Genomic DNA, 18,407 nt, shown 5'->3' on the forward strand with positions numbered 1-18,407 from the left:
TAAGAATTCACAGCCTTTACTCAATACTTTGTCGATGCACCTTTGGCAGCAATTACAGCCTCAAGTCTTTTTGAATATGATGCCACAAGCATGGCACACCTATCCTTGGCCAGTTTCGCCCATTCCTCTTTGCAGCACCTCTCAAGCTCCATCAGGTTGGATGGGAAGCGGCGGTGCACAGCCATTTTAAGATCTCTCCAGAGATGTTCAATCGGATTCAAGTCTGGGCTCTGGCTGGGCCACTCAAGGACATTCACAGAGTTGTCCTGAAGCCACTCCTTTGATATCTTGGCTGTGTGCTTAGGGTCGTTGTCCTGCTGAAAGATGAACCGTCGCCCCAGTCTGAGGTCAAGAGCGCTCTGGAGCAGGTTTTCATCCAGGATGTCTCTGTACATTGCTGCAGTCATCTTTCCCTTTATCCTGACTAGTCTCCCAGTTCCTGCCACTAAAAAACATCCCCACAGCATGATGCTGCCAACATCATACTTCATTGTAGGAATGGAATTGGCCTGGTGATGAGCGGTGCCTGATTTCCTCCAAATGTGATGTCTGGCATTCAAACCAAAGAGTTCAATCTTTGTCTCATCAGAGAATTTTCTTTCTCATGGTCTGAGAGTCCTTCAGGTGCCTTTTGGCAAACTCCAGGTGGGCTGCTGAGTGGCTTCCGTCTGGCCACTCTACCATACTGGCCTGATTGGTGGATTGCTGCAGAGATGGTTGTCCTTCTGGAAGGTTCTCCTCTCTCCACAGAGGACCTCTGGAGCTCTGACGGAGTGACCATCGGGTTCTTGGACACTTTCCTGACTAAGGCCCTTCTCCCCCGATCGCTCAGTTTAGATGGCCAGCCAGCTCTAGGAAGAGTCCTGGTGGTTTTGAACTTCTTCCACTTACGGTTGATGGAGACCACTGTGCTCATTGGGACCTTCAAAGCAGCAGAATTTTTTCTGTAACCTTCCCCAGATTTGTGCCTCGCGACAATCCTGTCTCGGAGGTCTACAGACAATTCCTTTGACTTCATGCTTGGTTTGTGCTCTGACATGAACTGTCAACTGTGGGACCTTATATAGATAGGCGTGTGCCTTTCCAAATCCTGTCCAATCAACTGAATTTACCATGGGTGGACTCCAGTTAAGCTAGAGAAACATCTCGAGGATGATCAGGGAAACCGGATGCACCTGAGCTTCAAGGCAAAGGTTGTGAATACTTATGTACATGTGCTTTCTCAATTTTTTATTATTTTTTAATAAATTTGCAAAAATCTCAAGTAAACTTTTTTCACGTTGTCATTATGGGGTGTTGTGTGTAGAATTCATCAGGAAAAACATGAATTTAATCAATTTTGGAATAAGGCTGCAACATAAAATATGGAAAAAGTGATGTGTTGTGAATACTTTCCAGATGCACTGTATGTCTTTTGGTACTTGAATTCTTGTTAAAGTACCCAACACATACACCAAACAAACACACAGTGCCCATACATCACCTCAGCCAGCCTTTATTGACAGAGCCTAGTAAAATGGGTCTTTGGACTTAGACTTTTCACCATATTTTGAACCTTCTCTTATGTGTCAACAAGAACCCTGTTTCATCAGACCAGGGAGAAATCCTCCCCACCCCATAGTTTACCTTTCTTGATTCACTGCAAGCATGTGAATATTTTGCCTTTTAAGTGGCATGAAATTCAATTTGCTTAGCAGCTGTCGCAACCCATATGTAAGAGAAGGAGTTTAGTGCCTCATTCAACACTTTGTTGAATAGGTATATCTATGATCATACTGTGCACAAGCCATTCGACATGGTGAGTTGACTCTTTGTTCACTTCAGAAATGGTTTGTTCAAAAACCTCAACTTTTGCTTGCCTATAAGTCATCAGGTTTTTCTCATTCATTGCCTGAGACTGCTGATAAAGCTTTGTTCTTCATGCTATTATGAGAGGCAGAACAACATATACCAACTAATGTCAAACTGTGATTTACCAAATGGGAGAGGAGGTGTGCATATAAATTGCTGTAATTCTGTGAACTCTTGATTTCCTTTCAAAAGGCCTAGTAAAAAGCAAACATCTTAAAAGAACAGAACGTTTGTTATCTTTTATAGACCTCTGATGTGGAGGTCATATACATGCTAAGACTAAAAGGTGCCCAAACTAGGCGCTATAAGTTGGCTTCATTGAAACCTGTCAGAGATATCTGCATGTGAAACCACATGATCCAACATTTATGATCATGATATCGCAACTGTGTGATTATATGAAGCAGGTTCTGCCTATGTGTTAGTTTTAAACCATTATGTGGTACTTGACGGTAATTTATCATCAAGCCTAGATGTTTGTTTGCAATAATTATATAACTGGCTACCCAAAAAAGTGCTTAACTACAAAGACAAATGCCTTTCCATATAAATCTCAACTCTGTAAAGCCTGTTTTTACAGGGAGGTTCAGATCTAATTATGCAGATCCAAATTGTCTGGGTGACTTTGATTTATGTGGGGACGATTCCAGTTCGGCACAAAAACGATTCTTCATGTCATCAGTTCGCACACTTCTCGATTGTCCGGGATATTTCGGGTGATTTTCTATGTAATAAACTTAAGTTATAGCATAATGAAAATTGCATAATTAGATCTCGACCACACTGTACTTTAATTCCTGCTATTTCTCAAGTACATTGTCAGTCTGGCATAAGCAGTTAGTAAAGTTGGCTTCGGAACTAGATTTGCTGCAGCATATAAGATTTGACAAGGTTCTTCTGTTTTTTTTTTTTTTTTTTTTTTTTTGGAAGTAAAATCACAATCTTTACCCAAAGAAAGCACTTTTAATATTTTGTGGATAGGATGTATTAAAATATTATCCATCTCTTCATGCTTAAACCAGTAAGAATAAGAATAAGCAGATATTCTGGCCATCTCTTCCTTCAGGATATTTCTGCTTTCATAAGAATTGATGTGGAGTGTTTACACAATAATAAATGTTGGATTAAGTTTAATTTCTTAAAAGGTTCATAGTATTTTTATTTTTTGTGAAATATGTTACATTATTTAAACAGAAAGGCAGGAAGAGAGACAAGTTGAATTGATTCCACTACACTCTTGAAGACATTTAACATGCGAATAAGTAAAGCAGCAATTTTATTATGCACAGGCTTGTCACCTTTAAAAATTATGTTCAGTCAGATCCAGCTGTGTTTCAAGTGCATAAGAGATCAAAAATCTGTAAATGTCTTCATAGTCCAGGTATCTACTGTATTTATAAAGCAGCATGAAATATGGTAGTTTGTATTTGTGGTTAAGCTACAGTCATTTTAACTTAAACTTCTGTGAATCTTAGGTGGTGAGACCATCAAAAACATTAACCAGCAGTCTGGTTCACATGTGGAGCTGCAAAGAAATCCTCCTCCCAACACAGATCCCAATGTTCGCATCTTCTCCATCCGAGGGACCCTGCAGCAGATTGACCTTGCCCGCCAACTCATTGATGAGAAAATTGGGGTAAGTTTGTTTCTTTTTTTTTTTTTTTTTTTTTCCTCTCTCCCTCCTCCTCCTCTGTGCTGGCACATTATGCTTGCTTGGTTATGTGAATATTTCCTGGCCACATACTTGTACATTTTGTACTCCATTTTTAATTGTTATGTTGCTACTGGTGGTGTCTGATTTGTTTCAAAACAGACTTGTAATATTATGATTGCAACTCTGTGAAGTTACAGTGAAGCCACGAAGTCCTGTCTGCTGTAATGTTCCTGTCATGCAGTTCACAGACATTTGTGGTGTTTTAGCTGCTCTTGATGGGAATGAGGATGTTAGACCAGCTGTTCCATACAGAGTCCTGCTTACCCCATTTGTCCAATAGCAGTTTTCTACCAACAAAGAACTGTAGCTGAATAGAATTTTTCAGGTGCATCTGAACATGGCCTGAACAGCTTTAACTGCTTTTTTCATTTCATTGCTGTAAGGCAAAATGAATAAAAAAAAGTTCAAAAACTGTTCAGTTGACTTTACATGGAATTAATCCCCTTTCCTCCACTTTCTGTCGCCCATAAAATCCAACCACATGTCCTTTAAATCTTGGAAGAGTCAGGGTAATATGATGGCTTCATCATTGGAATCTCATTTGGATTTGTGTAAAAAATTCAGATACTTCTGGAAGGATGACTGCCTAGATTGACATTTTTTTTCAGACCTGCATATATGAATGAGAGAGCTGGTTAGTGTCTACATACTGATAGTCAAGAGGATTTTTTTTTTATTTAAAGATACTTTTTTCTAACTACCATTGTTATAGGTAACAGTTTTTTTTAATATCCATGCAACAGAATATCACTGTCCTGACTATCTTTGCTTAATATCAAGGCACATGCACTGACTGCAGTGTGTAAACCTGCATTTCTCACAACAGATTTCTAGTATGACTGCCACGCTTTGGTGGCAGGTGAAACATTCCATGGGAAAGTCTTGATTCAGTTTTCCCACATCATTACAAAAAGCTTGTGTCTTACTGTTTCCTGTAGCAATATCAACAACAATACTGACAAGGGCATTGTTTCCCTTTTTGGTACAGTACTGGAAAATTCATGCACTGACAAAAGACATGCCTCCTCACCTTTAAAGGCAACATTAGCATCCATATCAGTAATCATTTTGTCTCAAAGATAATTATACATCTTTCCAAGAAATTGTGTCCTGTACCCAGTAACTCAAAAGCAGTAGATGTCAATACTATACTATTTCATAGTGAGAGTATATGCTGAGTTATGGGTGAGGGGATTAAAAATAGATTCTGAACCACAGCAGCTGTACCACATGCATTTCAAAACACGAAATTCCACCTGAAGCTAAGTATGTTCGGGTCCAACCAGTACTTGGATGGGAGACCAACCAGGCAAAGGTTTGGGTTGCTGCTAGAAGTAATGTTGGTAAAGCCAGCAGGGGGCACTTACCCTGTGGTCTGTAAGTGAATCCCAATGCCCCAGTGCAGTGATGGGGACACTGCTATGAAAATGATGCTGTCCTTCAGATGAGATGTAAAATCAAGGTTCTCACTGTTTGTGATCATTTAAAGATCCCTGGATATCTTTCATGAAGAATGGGCTGTATCCTGATGTGCTGGTTCAATTGCCTACCACAGTTTACTCAACCCGCCTCCCTTTTTCATTATGAAAACTTGGTGTCTGCAATTATTGAATTACCTAATGGCAGAGAATGAATATAACACAATGTAAAAGCAAATGTTCTATAATTGGGTCAGGTTTGCACTTTTTTTAGATTCTCATTGGACTGCTTTGTGGTATTTGTCATGTAGGGTTCAGGTCTAGGAGGAAGCAGTAATTTCAGCTTAAGCCCATTCAGCCAAGGGGCAGGTACTCCACATCAAAAGTAAGTGTTTTGTGCTTTTCCACTTCATCTGTATAGGATCTTGAATGTACTTTTTATATAACTGATTTCTGTTTCACAATTACCCACTTCTCGGGTACACTAATTGTTTAAAAAAAAAAAAGAAAAAAAAAAAGTGTACCTCATAAATTAAGAAATGTTTGCGGTTAGTTACTGGATATGTTGAATGATGATAGTTTACCATACTTGTTTTGCTGTTTCAGTATTTTTTCACTAATTTGAATGCCTCTATCTAAGTGATACTTTTGACCATATTCTGCAGTCATTATTCTTTGTTTATGAGATGGTTTAGCTCCTTCTGACCACAGCTACCTGTTCACAGCATGTTCACATATGATGGCATTAGAAAGCAGGCCGTATATAATACAAATTGAGTGATGGTGTTGTGTAGGTGTGACCCCTTTTGAGTACATTCTTAAATGAGCTGTGCATTTAACATGCACATTTGGGCATATTTTGTACATGAGCTGAGCTTGGGAGCGTGCACAAGATCTGTGTCTTTAGATAGCTCAGATGTGCACTTATATACAGTTCATATACTGTTCTGTAATATGAATTGGCACTTCACCAAGTGATTGTTCTGATGTTATTGTCGTTGACCGATGACTCCATTTTATCACAGTCTGTGTCCAGTATTGTGATGGGTGTGTACACATCTGTCTGTTCAGTGTTTACTTGCACTCTCACATCATCATCATCTTATGTCTGTCCTTTTCATGTTCTCTTTTGCCTTTTTTTTTTTTTAAACAGCTAATAGATGAAAGATAACTGCATATACAGGAAAAATTTGTAAATTTTTTAAGTATGTTATTGTTTAAAAAAAATAATGTTTTTTTCTTTGAACATTTACAGTAATTCATGTCCCAAAACATACTGGAAACCAACACATTTTAACCGCTTATTTTCTTCTAACCACAGACGATATATGCTACTGCAACATATGATGAAAACATTTTCTGTTTTATTTTCACACAGTCGCTGCACCTTTTTTTGCTGGAAAAGAATTAAATTAATACATTTATTGCCAAGATTTTGTTTCCCCACAGAGACATTAAATTTAAAGTGAGCCATCAATTAAAAATGAGCAGTTCAACTGTGTTAGGAGATTGGACAAAAGGCATATATTTGGGGGATCAAACCTATCTATAAATGCAATGCTTTTCAAAAAGCAGTTGTCTAATTTTGTTTAATTAAAAAGTGCTACTCTGAACTTTTTTAATTTGGTGTTTTACATAAATGCTAAGAAGGAATAAAGGAAATCTGCTGTTTGTATAAATATTCAGTCCCTACACTTCAAAATATTTTAGAAGCTCCATTTACAGCAGTAACTTCTGCAATTTGTGTTTTTTTTTAAAAAAAAAAGTTCTAATTTTTGAATAAAAATGTCCCGTGCAGGGCAATTTTTTGTGCAGTTTTCTAATATGGTTGAGTGGTGCAGCTTTAACCCAGTTTCACTTACTGAACACTGTAGCTCCTTCAGAGTTACTGTTTGACTCTCTCTGCACCTTCTCTCGCAAATCTTTGAGGGCTGATCTTTTCTAGATGGTGTCTGGGTGGTTTGACATAGCTTTTAGTTTCTGATAATTGAACCAACAGCGCCCATTAGATAGTTCTTTTAGTAAATTGTGCATTTGTATTATGAATGCTGTTCAGTGTTCATTCTTATACATGTCTTTCATATTAACATACCTGAATAATAGTTCCTTTTACTGTGAAGTTTTCATGCAGAAACAGTGACCGTAATTTGAAAGATTCACAAGTGGAGGCCAACGGTAAGGTAATTGTGCCTTTGTTAGGCAGATGCCACTGATGTCAACGTAGAATGTCCACCATACATGTTTTTGAATATTTACACAGTCCATCTTTTTCTTTCTTGTCTTAATTCTTTTTCTAATTTAAGGCAATCTCACTTCAGTTCTTTGAAATAAAAAAATCAAGTGAGAACACAATTTCAGTGTAGAATTTGCTCAGTAAAATTTGATAATTTGTCAAAGAACTACGTGTGCTGCACTCATGTTCAATATTCTGGTGAGAAGATCAATAGACTGGTGGGGAAATTAATTTGTATGAGACATGCAAGTCAGAATTCATATGTGAAGATAGTAGGTAAAGCTTGAAGGAAATAGACATGCACACATTTGTCAAAAAAACAAGCATTTTAGTTTTGTATTTTCCTGCAAGTCTCTCTATATATATATATATATATATATATATATATATATATATATATATATATATATATATATATATATATATATATATATATATATATATATATATATATATATATATATATATATATATATATATATATATATATATATATATATATATATATATATATATATATATATATATATATATATATAAAATATATATATCTCCAATATAAATTTCCGCTTGCAGTGTTCTACCATAAAAATTGTGAACAAAGTTTTGTCTGATCTACTGCTGCCATCCAGTAAATGGCTTTCTAAATATAAGTAATTTTACATAAAATTTTCTGCACTTTCTAATTTTTTTTTTTTTTTTTTAATATAAAGTTCTTTGCCCACACTGCCTGTATTACTCATGTTAATTGCGAGTCGATTCTACTTTGCTTTTATCAAAAAATGTCCATTTGTGCTTCCACCATTTGCCATCTTACGGTTTGAATTTTTATCTTATATTCTGTCTTTATTAAATAACATGCATTTCTGGGACAGCTCTATTGCCTTGCTTCTTGGCTATTTTAGAGCACCTCACACACTACCCAGCCATATCTACAAATAGCAATAAAGATTTGAAATATCTAACATATAATGAAAAGGAACAATAAAGGTCAAGAAAAAATAATTTAAAGTATACTGAAAGCAGAATTGTTATGTTTTGTCCCCCCGACCTCTTTCTCTAGTGGGCCGCAGACGTTCATGCCCAGTGTATGGGGTACTGCATACCAGACATGGCAGCAGCAAAGCCAACAAGACCCTAGTAAGTGGTGGTTTTTCTTTTTTTTCTCTCTCTCCTTGTTCATTCCCAGATGTTTTTCAGCAAAGCAACCAGGTAGTCATACATTTAAATTCACAATACAATAAGTTAGTAAAGCAATGCTTTGAGAGACCATGGACAGTCTTTAGACATTTAGCAGTTGCCAATTTGTTTATAAAATGTCTCTGCTGTTCCTTCCCTGCCCTTTAAGAGTAGTTTTCCTTTTCTGTTGCTTTTAGCATCCCTCCATCATTTACACTTTATTAATGGTAAATGCAAAGAACAGACAGAAGCATTCTGTTTCATGGTGTTTTTATAATAGACTGTACTATGTCTGTTTTGTAAAATGGATCAAAATACCCAGTGTACACAGGCCATCTACCATTTTACCTTAGCATTAAGTCTAACATTACAGGCACTGCTAATGTCTTCCCATATCCCCATTGAAAGTGGAATGTTAATGGTTTTGTCACAATGAGGAGCTGCTGTTGTTGTAACCTTGTTATTCAAAATAATGCATACAAGCCAAAATGACAGACAGAATAGCAAATAAAAATTATAAAAGACATCAAACTCTGTAGCGTCCGACCTGCCAATACAGGCCCTGGTTCCTTTCTACCAGTCAGAGTGCTTTGGCCACATGCCTAACTTCTTATATACCAAAGGAAGCTTGGATGTACTCTTTTCTGTGGATAAACTCAAGGCTGCTTTAAGCTCCATCCTGGTGTCATTTCCTTCCAAGCTCTGGAAATGTTTCTGAAGTTCGGAGGTTACTTTTTACTCTCTATAGACATCTCTGTTGTTGTTGTGGCCTGAAGGCTTGGAAGTACATCTCCTGGATATTTCTCTCCCAGCCTGCAGTCTTGGGGCAATAGCCTGATCCTACTGTCCAAGGCAGAGACTTTTAGCTTTCCCTAAACCCTGTAAACAGTGGTTGTTCCATTATAACAACCTAATGGGATGTCTGCCATTTGTAGCCCTGAGAAAATAATTTTTCCCTAGGTTTCTGTTCTCTTTCTCTTTGTGCACTCTTTCAGGTTGCTCCATTTCTAGCACGTTTGGGGTAGAAGTTGGTGTTCCAGCCTCTCCTGAAAGTGGTCCTTCTGCCCTAGCATGATGACGCAACATAGGATATTACTGAGCACTGCCCCCTTCTGTGCCACCTTTTTCTGCCTGCAGTTCCCTAGCAATTCAGGTTTTTAATCATACTTGATAGAAAACTAAAGCTTAGTTGTCTTATGTTTAAGTGGCCTCAAGCAGATCACTGCCGTAATTTTCTTAAATTTGGCTCCTCCACTTTTTTAATAATGTGGGGGACTACAAGGATTAATTTGACTCTTTGTGTAGCAGCAGATGAATAAGTGATGCGCTGTCACTGCTTTTTTTTTTTTTATTTTATTTTATTAAAGCCAGTGGCATGAGAACCAAAGACAGTTGCAGCTTTGCGTTTTCAAGACACATCTGCATTTGGTTACAGGTCACAACAGATCCCAGAGTGGCCAAGTGGACTATTCCAAAGCTTGGGAGGAGTATTGCAAAAAGCTAGGCAAGTTATGTGAAGGGCAAGGCACTGATATTGCTCCACTATGATGTCCCCCCTTGGTCTCCTCCTTTCCCAGACTAGGAAGTTTCTCCATTTTTATGTAGTGAAGCTTTCATGCTCTAGTTCTTCTGTGTAGCTTCCTTTGGCAGATAGAATTGAGGCCAGCCTTCCCGAGTCTTGTGACATCAGTAAACAGAGTAAAAATAACTTTGCTTGTATGGTCATTCAGTGTGGTTTTGATGGTAAAGTTCACCTCCCCAACCCACTCCTATGCACAGGCATACATTTCATGGAGTAAGGCAGCTGACCCACATGTCCTTAACCCTACCACTTATCTGATTCCTAGTTAAAACCTGTACTGTGTTCCTGTTAAGTGACACCATCTCTAGCATAAGTGGTACTGTATGTCTTGGATGGACTGAAGCTGGCTGCTGATGGATGGTTGTCTTTTGAGAGCTTTAAAACACATCAGGCTCTCTGCAATCATAAATTAACAATTCACTCTAATAATCAGACTTATCTAACACCTTTCAATAAAGGTGCTTTATTTTACACCATTTGCTTTTGCAGGGAATGATCTTTTATACCCTAATGTTAGTGTACTGTATGTTTTATAGATTTTAAAGTTTGCTTCCTATTTTGCTGTTGTTAACTATGTAATATAGAAATGCTTGCAATAAATTGTTGCTGTAGGCCATCCTCTGTCTTGAGTACTCAAATGTAACCTGCCATTCACAAGTGAATTAAAGAAGTCAATGAAAATAGATGATTATCCCTTGATACCAAACAAGCAAAATGTCAGATTTTTCATAAGGCCTAAGAGTCCTGTATGCTATTACATGTATTCTTAGCTGACTTGCTTGAGAATGCTCTGTTGCTGCTGTTGTTTTAAATAGGTTGCTGTCTTGTTGGCTTTCACAATAAATTATCTCATTAAATGTTTTATTTCTTCATCTTCTGAGGATGATATTGGGAGGATTCTAAATTATTTATATATATATATTTATACACATATACATATACACACACACACAATACTATGAGAATCTTAATAGGGTGTCCAAATGCATAGTGAGAACCAGAGGATGAGTTCAGTAACTTTAGGTACCCTTTATACTGAAGATACAAATAACTCCTCTTTCTGTTCTGTACACTGTGTCCTTACTGCTTTTTTTAATATGAATACGCTAAGAAAATATAACATCTGTATTGTATGCGCTTCCTCTCCTAGGTCAGCAAAGCCAGGCGCAAAGTACAGGCCCAGACTACAGCAAAGCATGGGAAGAGTACTACAAAAAACAGAGTAGGTGTGCCCATACGTCTTTGGCTTTTCATTATGAGAGAAAGTGAAATGTAGCTGCGTAGTTTCTCATTATACCCACCACAAGGGTGCTGGCTCTGTTCCCACCTCTGTCTCAATTTGTAATTCTGGGAACTTTACCTGTGCTCCAAGTGTAATATTTTAGTTATTTATAAAGAGTTGCATCATCTGATCTTGTAAGTCATGTTGGATAGAGGAATTAGCTATTAATAATGATGATAAACTATAAACATAAATTATACTGGGATAGAACTATACTGACCGACAAAACAATCCACCGTAACAGACCGGACAACACTATTAGAAAAACAAAATAAAACTGCATGCAGTATTGACAATGTCATACCAAACACACAAATTAAATGGAAAAGCACACCGAACTGAAAGAAGAAATACAACCACTTATGGAGAATGGACAAGGTGATCACTGAGTCTGTTGTTGCCTCCACCATTGATGTCACCCCACATAAAACTGCACAAAAACCTACAGACATTACATATACAGGGTGGTCCAGATCTACTGTAATTGTGCAGATCCAGATCATCTGGATTACTTTGATTTATGTGGGGACCATTCCAGTTTGGCGCAAAGACGATTCTTCATGTCATCAGTTCGCACACTTCTCGCTGGTCCGAGATTTTTCGGGTGATTTTCTATGTAATAAACTTAAGTTATAGCATAATGAAAATTGCATAATTAGATCTGGACCACCCTATCAACCAATACACAGACATATAACTGCAAATAGTAGCCGTTTTGAATACATGCCACATAATTAGGAAATTCCTTAGTACAAACCCAATCACCTAAATCACCCCACGATAAACTGCCCTTTGTCAAGACCCAACATGGGCTATAGCTACAGGACTATCCCACAAATTGCTTTGAAGAATGATAATCTTGATGATAATTTGGGGGTGTTCATAAGAAACGTAAGGAATTACTTTGTGAGGTAGAAGTACAAAATAAGCAACAACAGTTGTGTTATAGATTTCAAATAGTAATGTGTGACTCAATTTAAATGTTTAAACTCTAAATATTCTTGATTGCTATAGAAATTAGTCATTGTCAATCCCTACTAATGAATCTGAAATCAAAAATAAAGTTGTATTTGTAATCACTGACCTCGACAGTCTAAAACACCCCACATACTTATTTTTGAAATGTGCCACTTTTAACTCTTCTGGGTGTGGCTCTCAAAGGGCTAAGACCACAAGTAAAGAATCAGATATCAAAAATGTGATCATATTCATGATCAGTATCCTCAACATAGCATATTGTAGCATTCCACATGCCTGTATTACAGATAGCCTTTTTTTTTTTTTTTTTGAATTTTGTGAAAACACTTTAACCCTTCAAATCCCACAGGGGCTGAACTCCTGGGGTCCACTGATATGGCATGAACAACTTAGTCCTTTGGTCATGTTAGATTGATTATTAATCCCCAAGGGGAAATTCACGTTTGCTGAAAAACCCTTTGGTTTATTCTTTATCATAGGTTTGTAATTTCCTGCACAAAATAAAGTCCAAAAATGACTGAAAATTATGGGTTTTTTTTTGGCTGTAAAGGGCCAAAAAGGTGTTGTACTTGTGTAACTGAAAAACAAGACAAATTGAATGGTATCATATGGGGGGCTTTGTTGTATCAGTGAGTCAGGTGACACAGGACCAAAAGAAAAGTTGGAAGTGATTTGAAAGAGCTCAGAACTAATTCTCATGAAAACCATAATAAAATAAATAATAAAGAGAAAACAGACGTTTGGTTTTTCATCTATTCTTTTGGCTTCCTTGATGCTGTTGAGACTATTAGAATTAAACGTGGACCAATTATGCTTTTGAATTTTGGTGATATCTGATGTAGAAATGCCTGCTTATTCTCCTACTGTCATGTATGTTGTATTTTTTCCTTTCCACATCCCCAAAGAACTGCTGTTTTAGTTGTGTGTTGATACAAAATTGGCCCAATATGATTGTGTATGAGTGGAACTTGTGATTGTATATAGTCCGGGGCTATTTCTTGCACCCAGTGCTTTTCGGATAAGGTCTGTCTTCAACAACTCTAATTTGGATCATTTAGGGTTGAGAGTATTACATTTCTGTGTTTGGAAAATTTTTAGTGTCTTTAATCAAAACTCTGTGTATAACATAATATAGATATTATGTTAATCTAGATATGTATGTTAAATTTGCCTTCTTGCTGGTGGCACACTGGGCCTTCATCTTCCAATGTGCTCTGTTGATGTTAGATACTGACTTTATAGTGAAGAGGAAGAGTGGATCTTTTCATATTACTGGCAGGAGCAAAAGGATGTGTGTCTTTAGCTGTGTTGCCATGGTAGATCTAAGCCTTAGTCTTGATGTCCATTTTAAAAACTTAAGTATCATATTTATAGCCCACTTCTTTATGGGGTGCTGCATGGTAATGAGAAGATGGAAGAAATGTATTTTTTCTTTTTAGGTCTGTGTAGGCACTTTTTAATCTTTTTGCTTTGCATTTAACCTGACATAACCCCAACCCCCCCACCCCCCGTCTTTGTTTCCACTAAAATCAGGTCAGACAGCATCTCAGCAGAGTTCACCAGACTACAGTGCTGCCTGGGCTGAGTATTACAGACAACAGGGTGCTTTTTATGGGCAAGGCACTCAGCAGACACAGGCCCCCGGACTTCAGGTAAGACAGCAGTTTTCAGTTGTGCATGCTGATTGCTTAATGAAAAGAATGATCTTGTTTTAGTCAGGGGAAGACCTTTTGTTTGCAAAGATGAGTGTGTATTACATTCTTCTAATGGAAACTAATTAAACTTGATTTTACATTTGGCCAAGGCAATGACAAGTGGGTTGGGTGTTAAAGGGAGTTAAAAGAAGAATACTACCTATACAAATACCAGATACACAGATAATGTAATTAAGCCCTTTAGTTCAAGTTAATGGGACTGGAGTTCATCAGCAGCATTTGACAAAATACAGAAACCATCCTTTGCCACAGCTTTAGTCATTCGCTGGGCCCACTCATGGTTATACTAACTTGCACTTGCATCTCTGAAGATTTGGGGGGGTGGTCTGTTATGGGAATGCCACATAGGGGGGAAGAACAATCCAATGCCACATGAACAACCATCATGCTTGGATGCAAACCCAGAATTTGAAGCAGCAATATTAACCACTATAAAATAATAGAATAAACATGCACCCTCAGAGTAATCGATTTGCTCAGTTGTGTTGGATTCTTAGTTATTTTTTTTATGCACAGTTATTTGTGTGTTATCTAAAATGTACATACAGTATGTACATAAGGTTTTTCACAATAGCTGATAAAAAACAAGGAAGCAATGCTCTGATAAATATGGAAATCCCATTATTTCACAATGAAAAGGCAAAATGATCAACCTTAGATTGGTCTAATGGTAAATAAATTCGATCATTCAGAAGGTAGCAAGGATGCAGAATGAAATTAAGATATGATTTTTGTACATTCTGAAACTGCACCCTCTTATACGTGAGATTCAAAACCTTGACTTAAAAGATTTCTCTCTGATCCAATGAGTGCAGAGCTCACTGAAGAATCCAGGGCTATTGTTTGTGTTTTTAAGACCAGGAATTATAGTAATCAAGGAGAGCAATTCAAATTGAAATAAGCATCTTGTTCAGTACACTAATGGTATATTTTATTTAATTAATGTGATTAGTGACTGCTTTAGATTTTTTGATTAATTTGAAAGCAAAATGCTTTGCTGTGATATTTTGGATTGATTAAATTAAATTTGAAATGAAATTAAATTCTTTTCCATTAAAAACAAAAGCGTGTTGAATGCTGACTTGGGAGTGTGTGAAGAAATGTGTCACGGCTTTGTTTTAAATCCTGTCTGCTTGCAGGAGGCCATATGTTCTCCTGTATACTTTGGGTAGCAGCAATCTGGAGAGAATGCACAAGTGTGTCAAAGTGGGGAGCACACAGTGCGGACTGGTGTGGGAGTGTAGATGGTTGCATGCACAGACTGCCTAAAATTTGAAAAGTGGTGTGTGCAGCATCAGGTGGTACCCCAAATTAGAGAATATGTGCCACCGCACTAGTCAGAAGTCTTTGGTTCTATGCTGAGACGAGGCAGAATGCCTGCTATAAGGGGTTAGTAGCTGCTAAACTCGCTCTTTAAGTTGAAAGGATAAGCGAGATGGTATTGCCCTGCAGTTCTCAGGCTGCTTATTTTTGTTTTAAGCATCTGAAAGATAGAAAAGGTGAAGGTTTAATTGTGATTTTTTTTTTATTTTTTTATTTGCATTTCTGTTTAATTTTTCCTCCCTGTTTACTGATCATTTGTTTTGAAGTCATTGCACCTGGGCTATTTTTTTTTTTTTTGGCTTGCAATTTGACATTTTTATTTTTGCTCAACACATTGTTTTATTTTGGCACCTGCGTTTCTCTGGTCTGCCTCTCTCCACTATTCCACTGGTCCTTGTTCCCATTCCTTGATGTTTGTTTTGTTATTTTCTGCGACACCTATTTTCACAGAATGTGAACTTGTATGTTATGCTCTAGAAATTAGTTAATATTACAAGTCTTTTATTTATTTAACTCAATTCTTTTTAAGTAAAAATATACCAAATATTTGTAATGAAAGCCCCCAACCCCCCATGCGAATTGTGCTCTTGTCCCTTTTCACTTCTTTCTGTATTATGTAAGCAAAGATGCATCTTTTACCCAAGTGCCACTCAGTTTGGTCAAAGCTGCTCTTCATCGTGAACAGTAACATGTGGAGCCTCTGGTTAATAGGCCTGTTAGGCAGCCTCTGTCACATGTGAGTGATACAAAGGGAGACATTAATTGAAGACACCAATAACCTGCTGTAGCTTTGCAAATGCAGATAATCCAAAGTGAAATGCAGCCTTGCAGTGTGCTTACGGCTAACAGCAACTTCTCTAACGCGCCTATTTTTGAAAGTTGGATGCTTTCACAGAGCCTGATTCTTCCTCCTTGTACAGCAGAGATTAAACTCACAGTGTTTTAAAAGGCAGCTTTGACTATTCTGTTACATCCTGTTGTCATCTTCCATTTGAAGTAATCTTCTCCGTCTGCCATTGTGTTTCAGGAACATTAGAAGACGTTTTTGTTGAAGATTTTGGAATTGCTGCAAAGAGAAGAAGCAAACCATTTCTAACAGGTTTCTAGCTTTGCAGGGCCTCGTTTGAAGACTTACACTTTTTTTTTTCTTAGTGAGAAACACTAGCTGTAGATTGACTTATACGAATAAAAATAGAAAATTTCTAAATCAAACATTTAATTCTTACTAAAAAAAATACAAATAAAAAAAAAAACTTTTGGGCACCATTATGTATAAAATGGACACTCTCTCTCTCTTTCTCTCTCTCTCTCTCTTTGGGATTCTTTTTGGGGTGTCACCACCACCCCCTACCCCCCCCAAGACCCTCCCTCTCCAACAAAACAAAACTATCCAAAACGCACCCCAGACTTGTAACATTTCAACAAATGCGCAATATATTTTTTGTAGTTCTTTTGCAATAAAAAAAAAATCTTATGTCGTAATTTGGGCTTAGCAGTCTTGAGTAAAACATCTGCTGATATATATATTTTTTTTATTCGATAAAACAATGTTTTAAAGAATGTGTACATTTTTGTGTAGGTTTCTTTTTAAATGTAAAACATTTTAATTTTGTTTTGAGATGAAGCTGTGATTTGTGATGCGTTTGTTACGGGATAACTAAGATTTGTGTTGGCAGCCAGCCACTGATTCCTAATTTAAGTTCATTTGTGTTTTTAATTGTACACTATCATTTATTTCAATGTAATTTTTGTACTATTGTTGGAAAAAAAGGTGCAATATCCTATTTCGTTTGTTAAACAGAAGGATCATGTTCTATTTGATAAATTTATTTCAATTACTCTTGTACAACTTTTGTGAATCATGAAGAAAAAGATACACTTTTATAAAGCAGATTCAAATGAGATTTAGTTTGTCAGAAATTTTTTACCTTTTCATACTAAATGTCCAGGTGAACACAAATGCTTGAAATTACTGTGACAGCGTCCATGACAATCTGAATTGTCATTGTAAAGGCTTTGTATTAATTTAAATGTTTTTTTTTTTTTTTTGGATGATTTGTTTTTAAACATAATATGAAATTTGATGTTGCATCTTTTCTGGGAGAAAGAAAAAAAAATAACCAAAACCTGATTGTCAATTTTTGTGTGTGTATGCGTGCGCGCGCGTGTTCTGTACATTCTGAAATATTCAGGACTGCTAAGCCTCCATTGGAGAGCCTACCTGTGTAATAATTATAGTTTTTATAATAAGTATTAAAGAAACCTATCTTATTTGGTACATCCAGCCCCAGTATACACTGTGGACTTGTTTCTAGTCCAAATGCTAACTTTTTAATTCAGTGTTGTTACTTTGTTTTGTTTTTTTTTTTTCCTTTCTACTGTGTGGTTTAATATGTCTGATTAGATTAAAACTGAATCTCTAGTATTAACTGCATTATGTGAAATTTAAGTTACTTAATGAAAAGGGATATCATAATTTCAAAATGTTTAATTTTAGTGTTATTTCTCATGTACAGATAACAATGTATTAAAAAGAAAAACCAAAAGAGATGTTTTGCATTTGTTAAAAAAAAAAAAAAAATATATATATATTTTAAATGCTGGGTTTTTTGCGCACATTCCTAATATGAATTTTTTTTCCTTCAGATGAGCCTTGTAACATGGACAAGGCACAAATCATTTGCTTTTACTTTCTTTTCAGTAGCCATTTTACACACTAATAAATTGACTACAACATTCGCTTTGTCGTATAACAGTTTCTTTGCGGCTCTCTCCCTGGATTACAGGTAAATGACTGCGGGTCTACGAGTTTATCCGTTCCCCTTCTGAGGTCCCCGATGTGCACACCTACATGAAGTCATTTATCCCATCAGTTTCCATCCGAGATGCTTCATCCCCCTTTACATTGGATTTTTAACCTTTTTGGCAGCAACATTCAGTATTTTTACATCCTGACACACAACTTACTAATACATCGCCCCATACAGTAAAGAGCAGTTTCCACATGCTGTATAATGGCGATGTGATTGGCGTCAGTAGGCCAAGATCAGGTTGGTGACTTCTCTGAATGCTGAAATTTGAACAGTTTTGGCACTTACACTTTTTAGTGACTTTTTTTCTGCCAGTTTTATT

At 36.8% G+C, this 18,407-nt stretch overlaps 1 protein-coding gene across 2 annotated transcripts in view; it reads left to right on the forward strand.

The window, feature by feature from the left end:
- Positions 1–18,014, forward strand: part of fubp3 (far upstream element (FUSE) binding protein 3) — a 97,655-nt gene extending 79,641 nt beyond the window's left edge. Inside the window, exons 13-18 of one of the 2 annotated variants that reach the window (XM_039764264.1) lie at positions 3,327–3,487; positions 5,295–5,368; positions 8,280–8,356; positions 11,128–11,199; positions 13,771–13,889; positions 16,303–18,014. In XM_039764264.1, coding sequence (XP_039620198.1) covers positions 3,327–3,487; positions 5,295–5,368; positions 8,280–8,356; positions 11,128–11,199; positions 13,771–13,889; positions 16,303–16,311 — 512 coding nt within the window. In that variant the 3' untranslated portion in view covers positions 16,312–18,014. The remainder of the gene's footprint in view (positions 1–3,326; positions 3,488–5,294; positions 5,369–8,279; positions 8,357–11,127; positions 11,200–13,770; positions 13,890–16,302) is intronic. The other variant, XM_039764265.1, reaches the window with a different exon arrangement.
- The last annotated feature ends 393 nt before the right edge of the window (positions 18,015–18,407 follow it).

Source organism: Polypterus senegalus, chromosome 9 (assembly GCF_016835505.1).
Source record: "Polypterus senegalus isolate Bchr_013 chromosome 9, ASM1683550v1, whole genome shotgun sequence".
NCBI classification, from domain to species: domain Eukaryota; kingdom Metazoa; phylum Chordata; class Cladistia; order Polypteriformes; family Polypteridae; genus Polypterus; species Polypterus senegalus.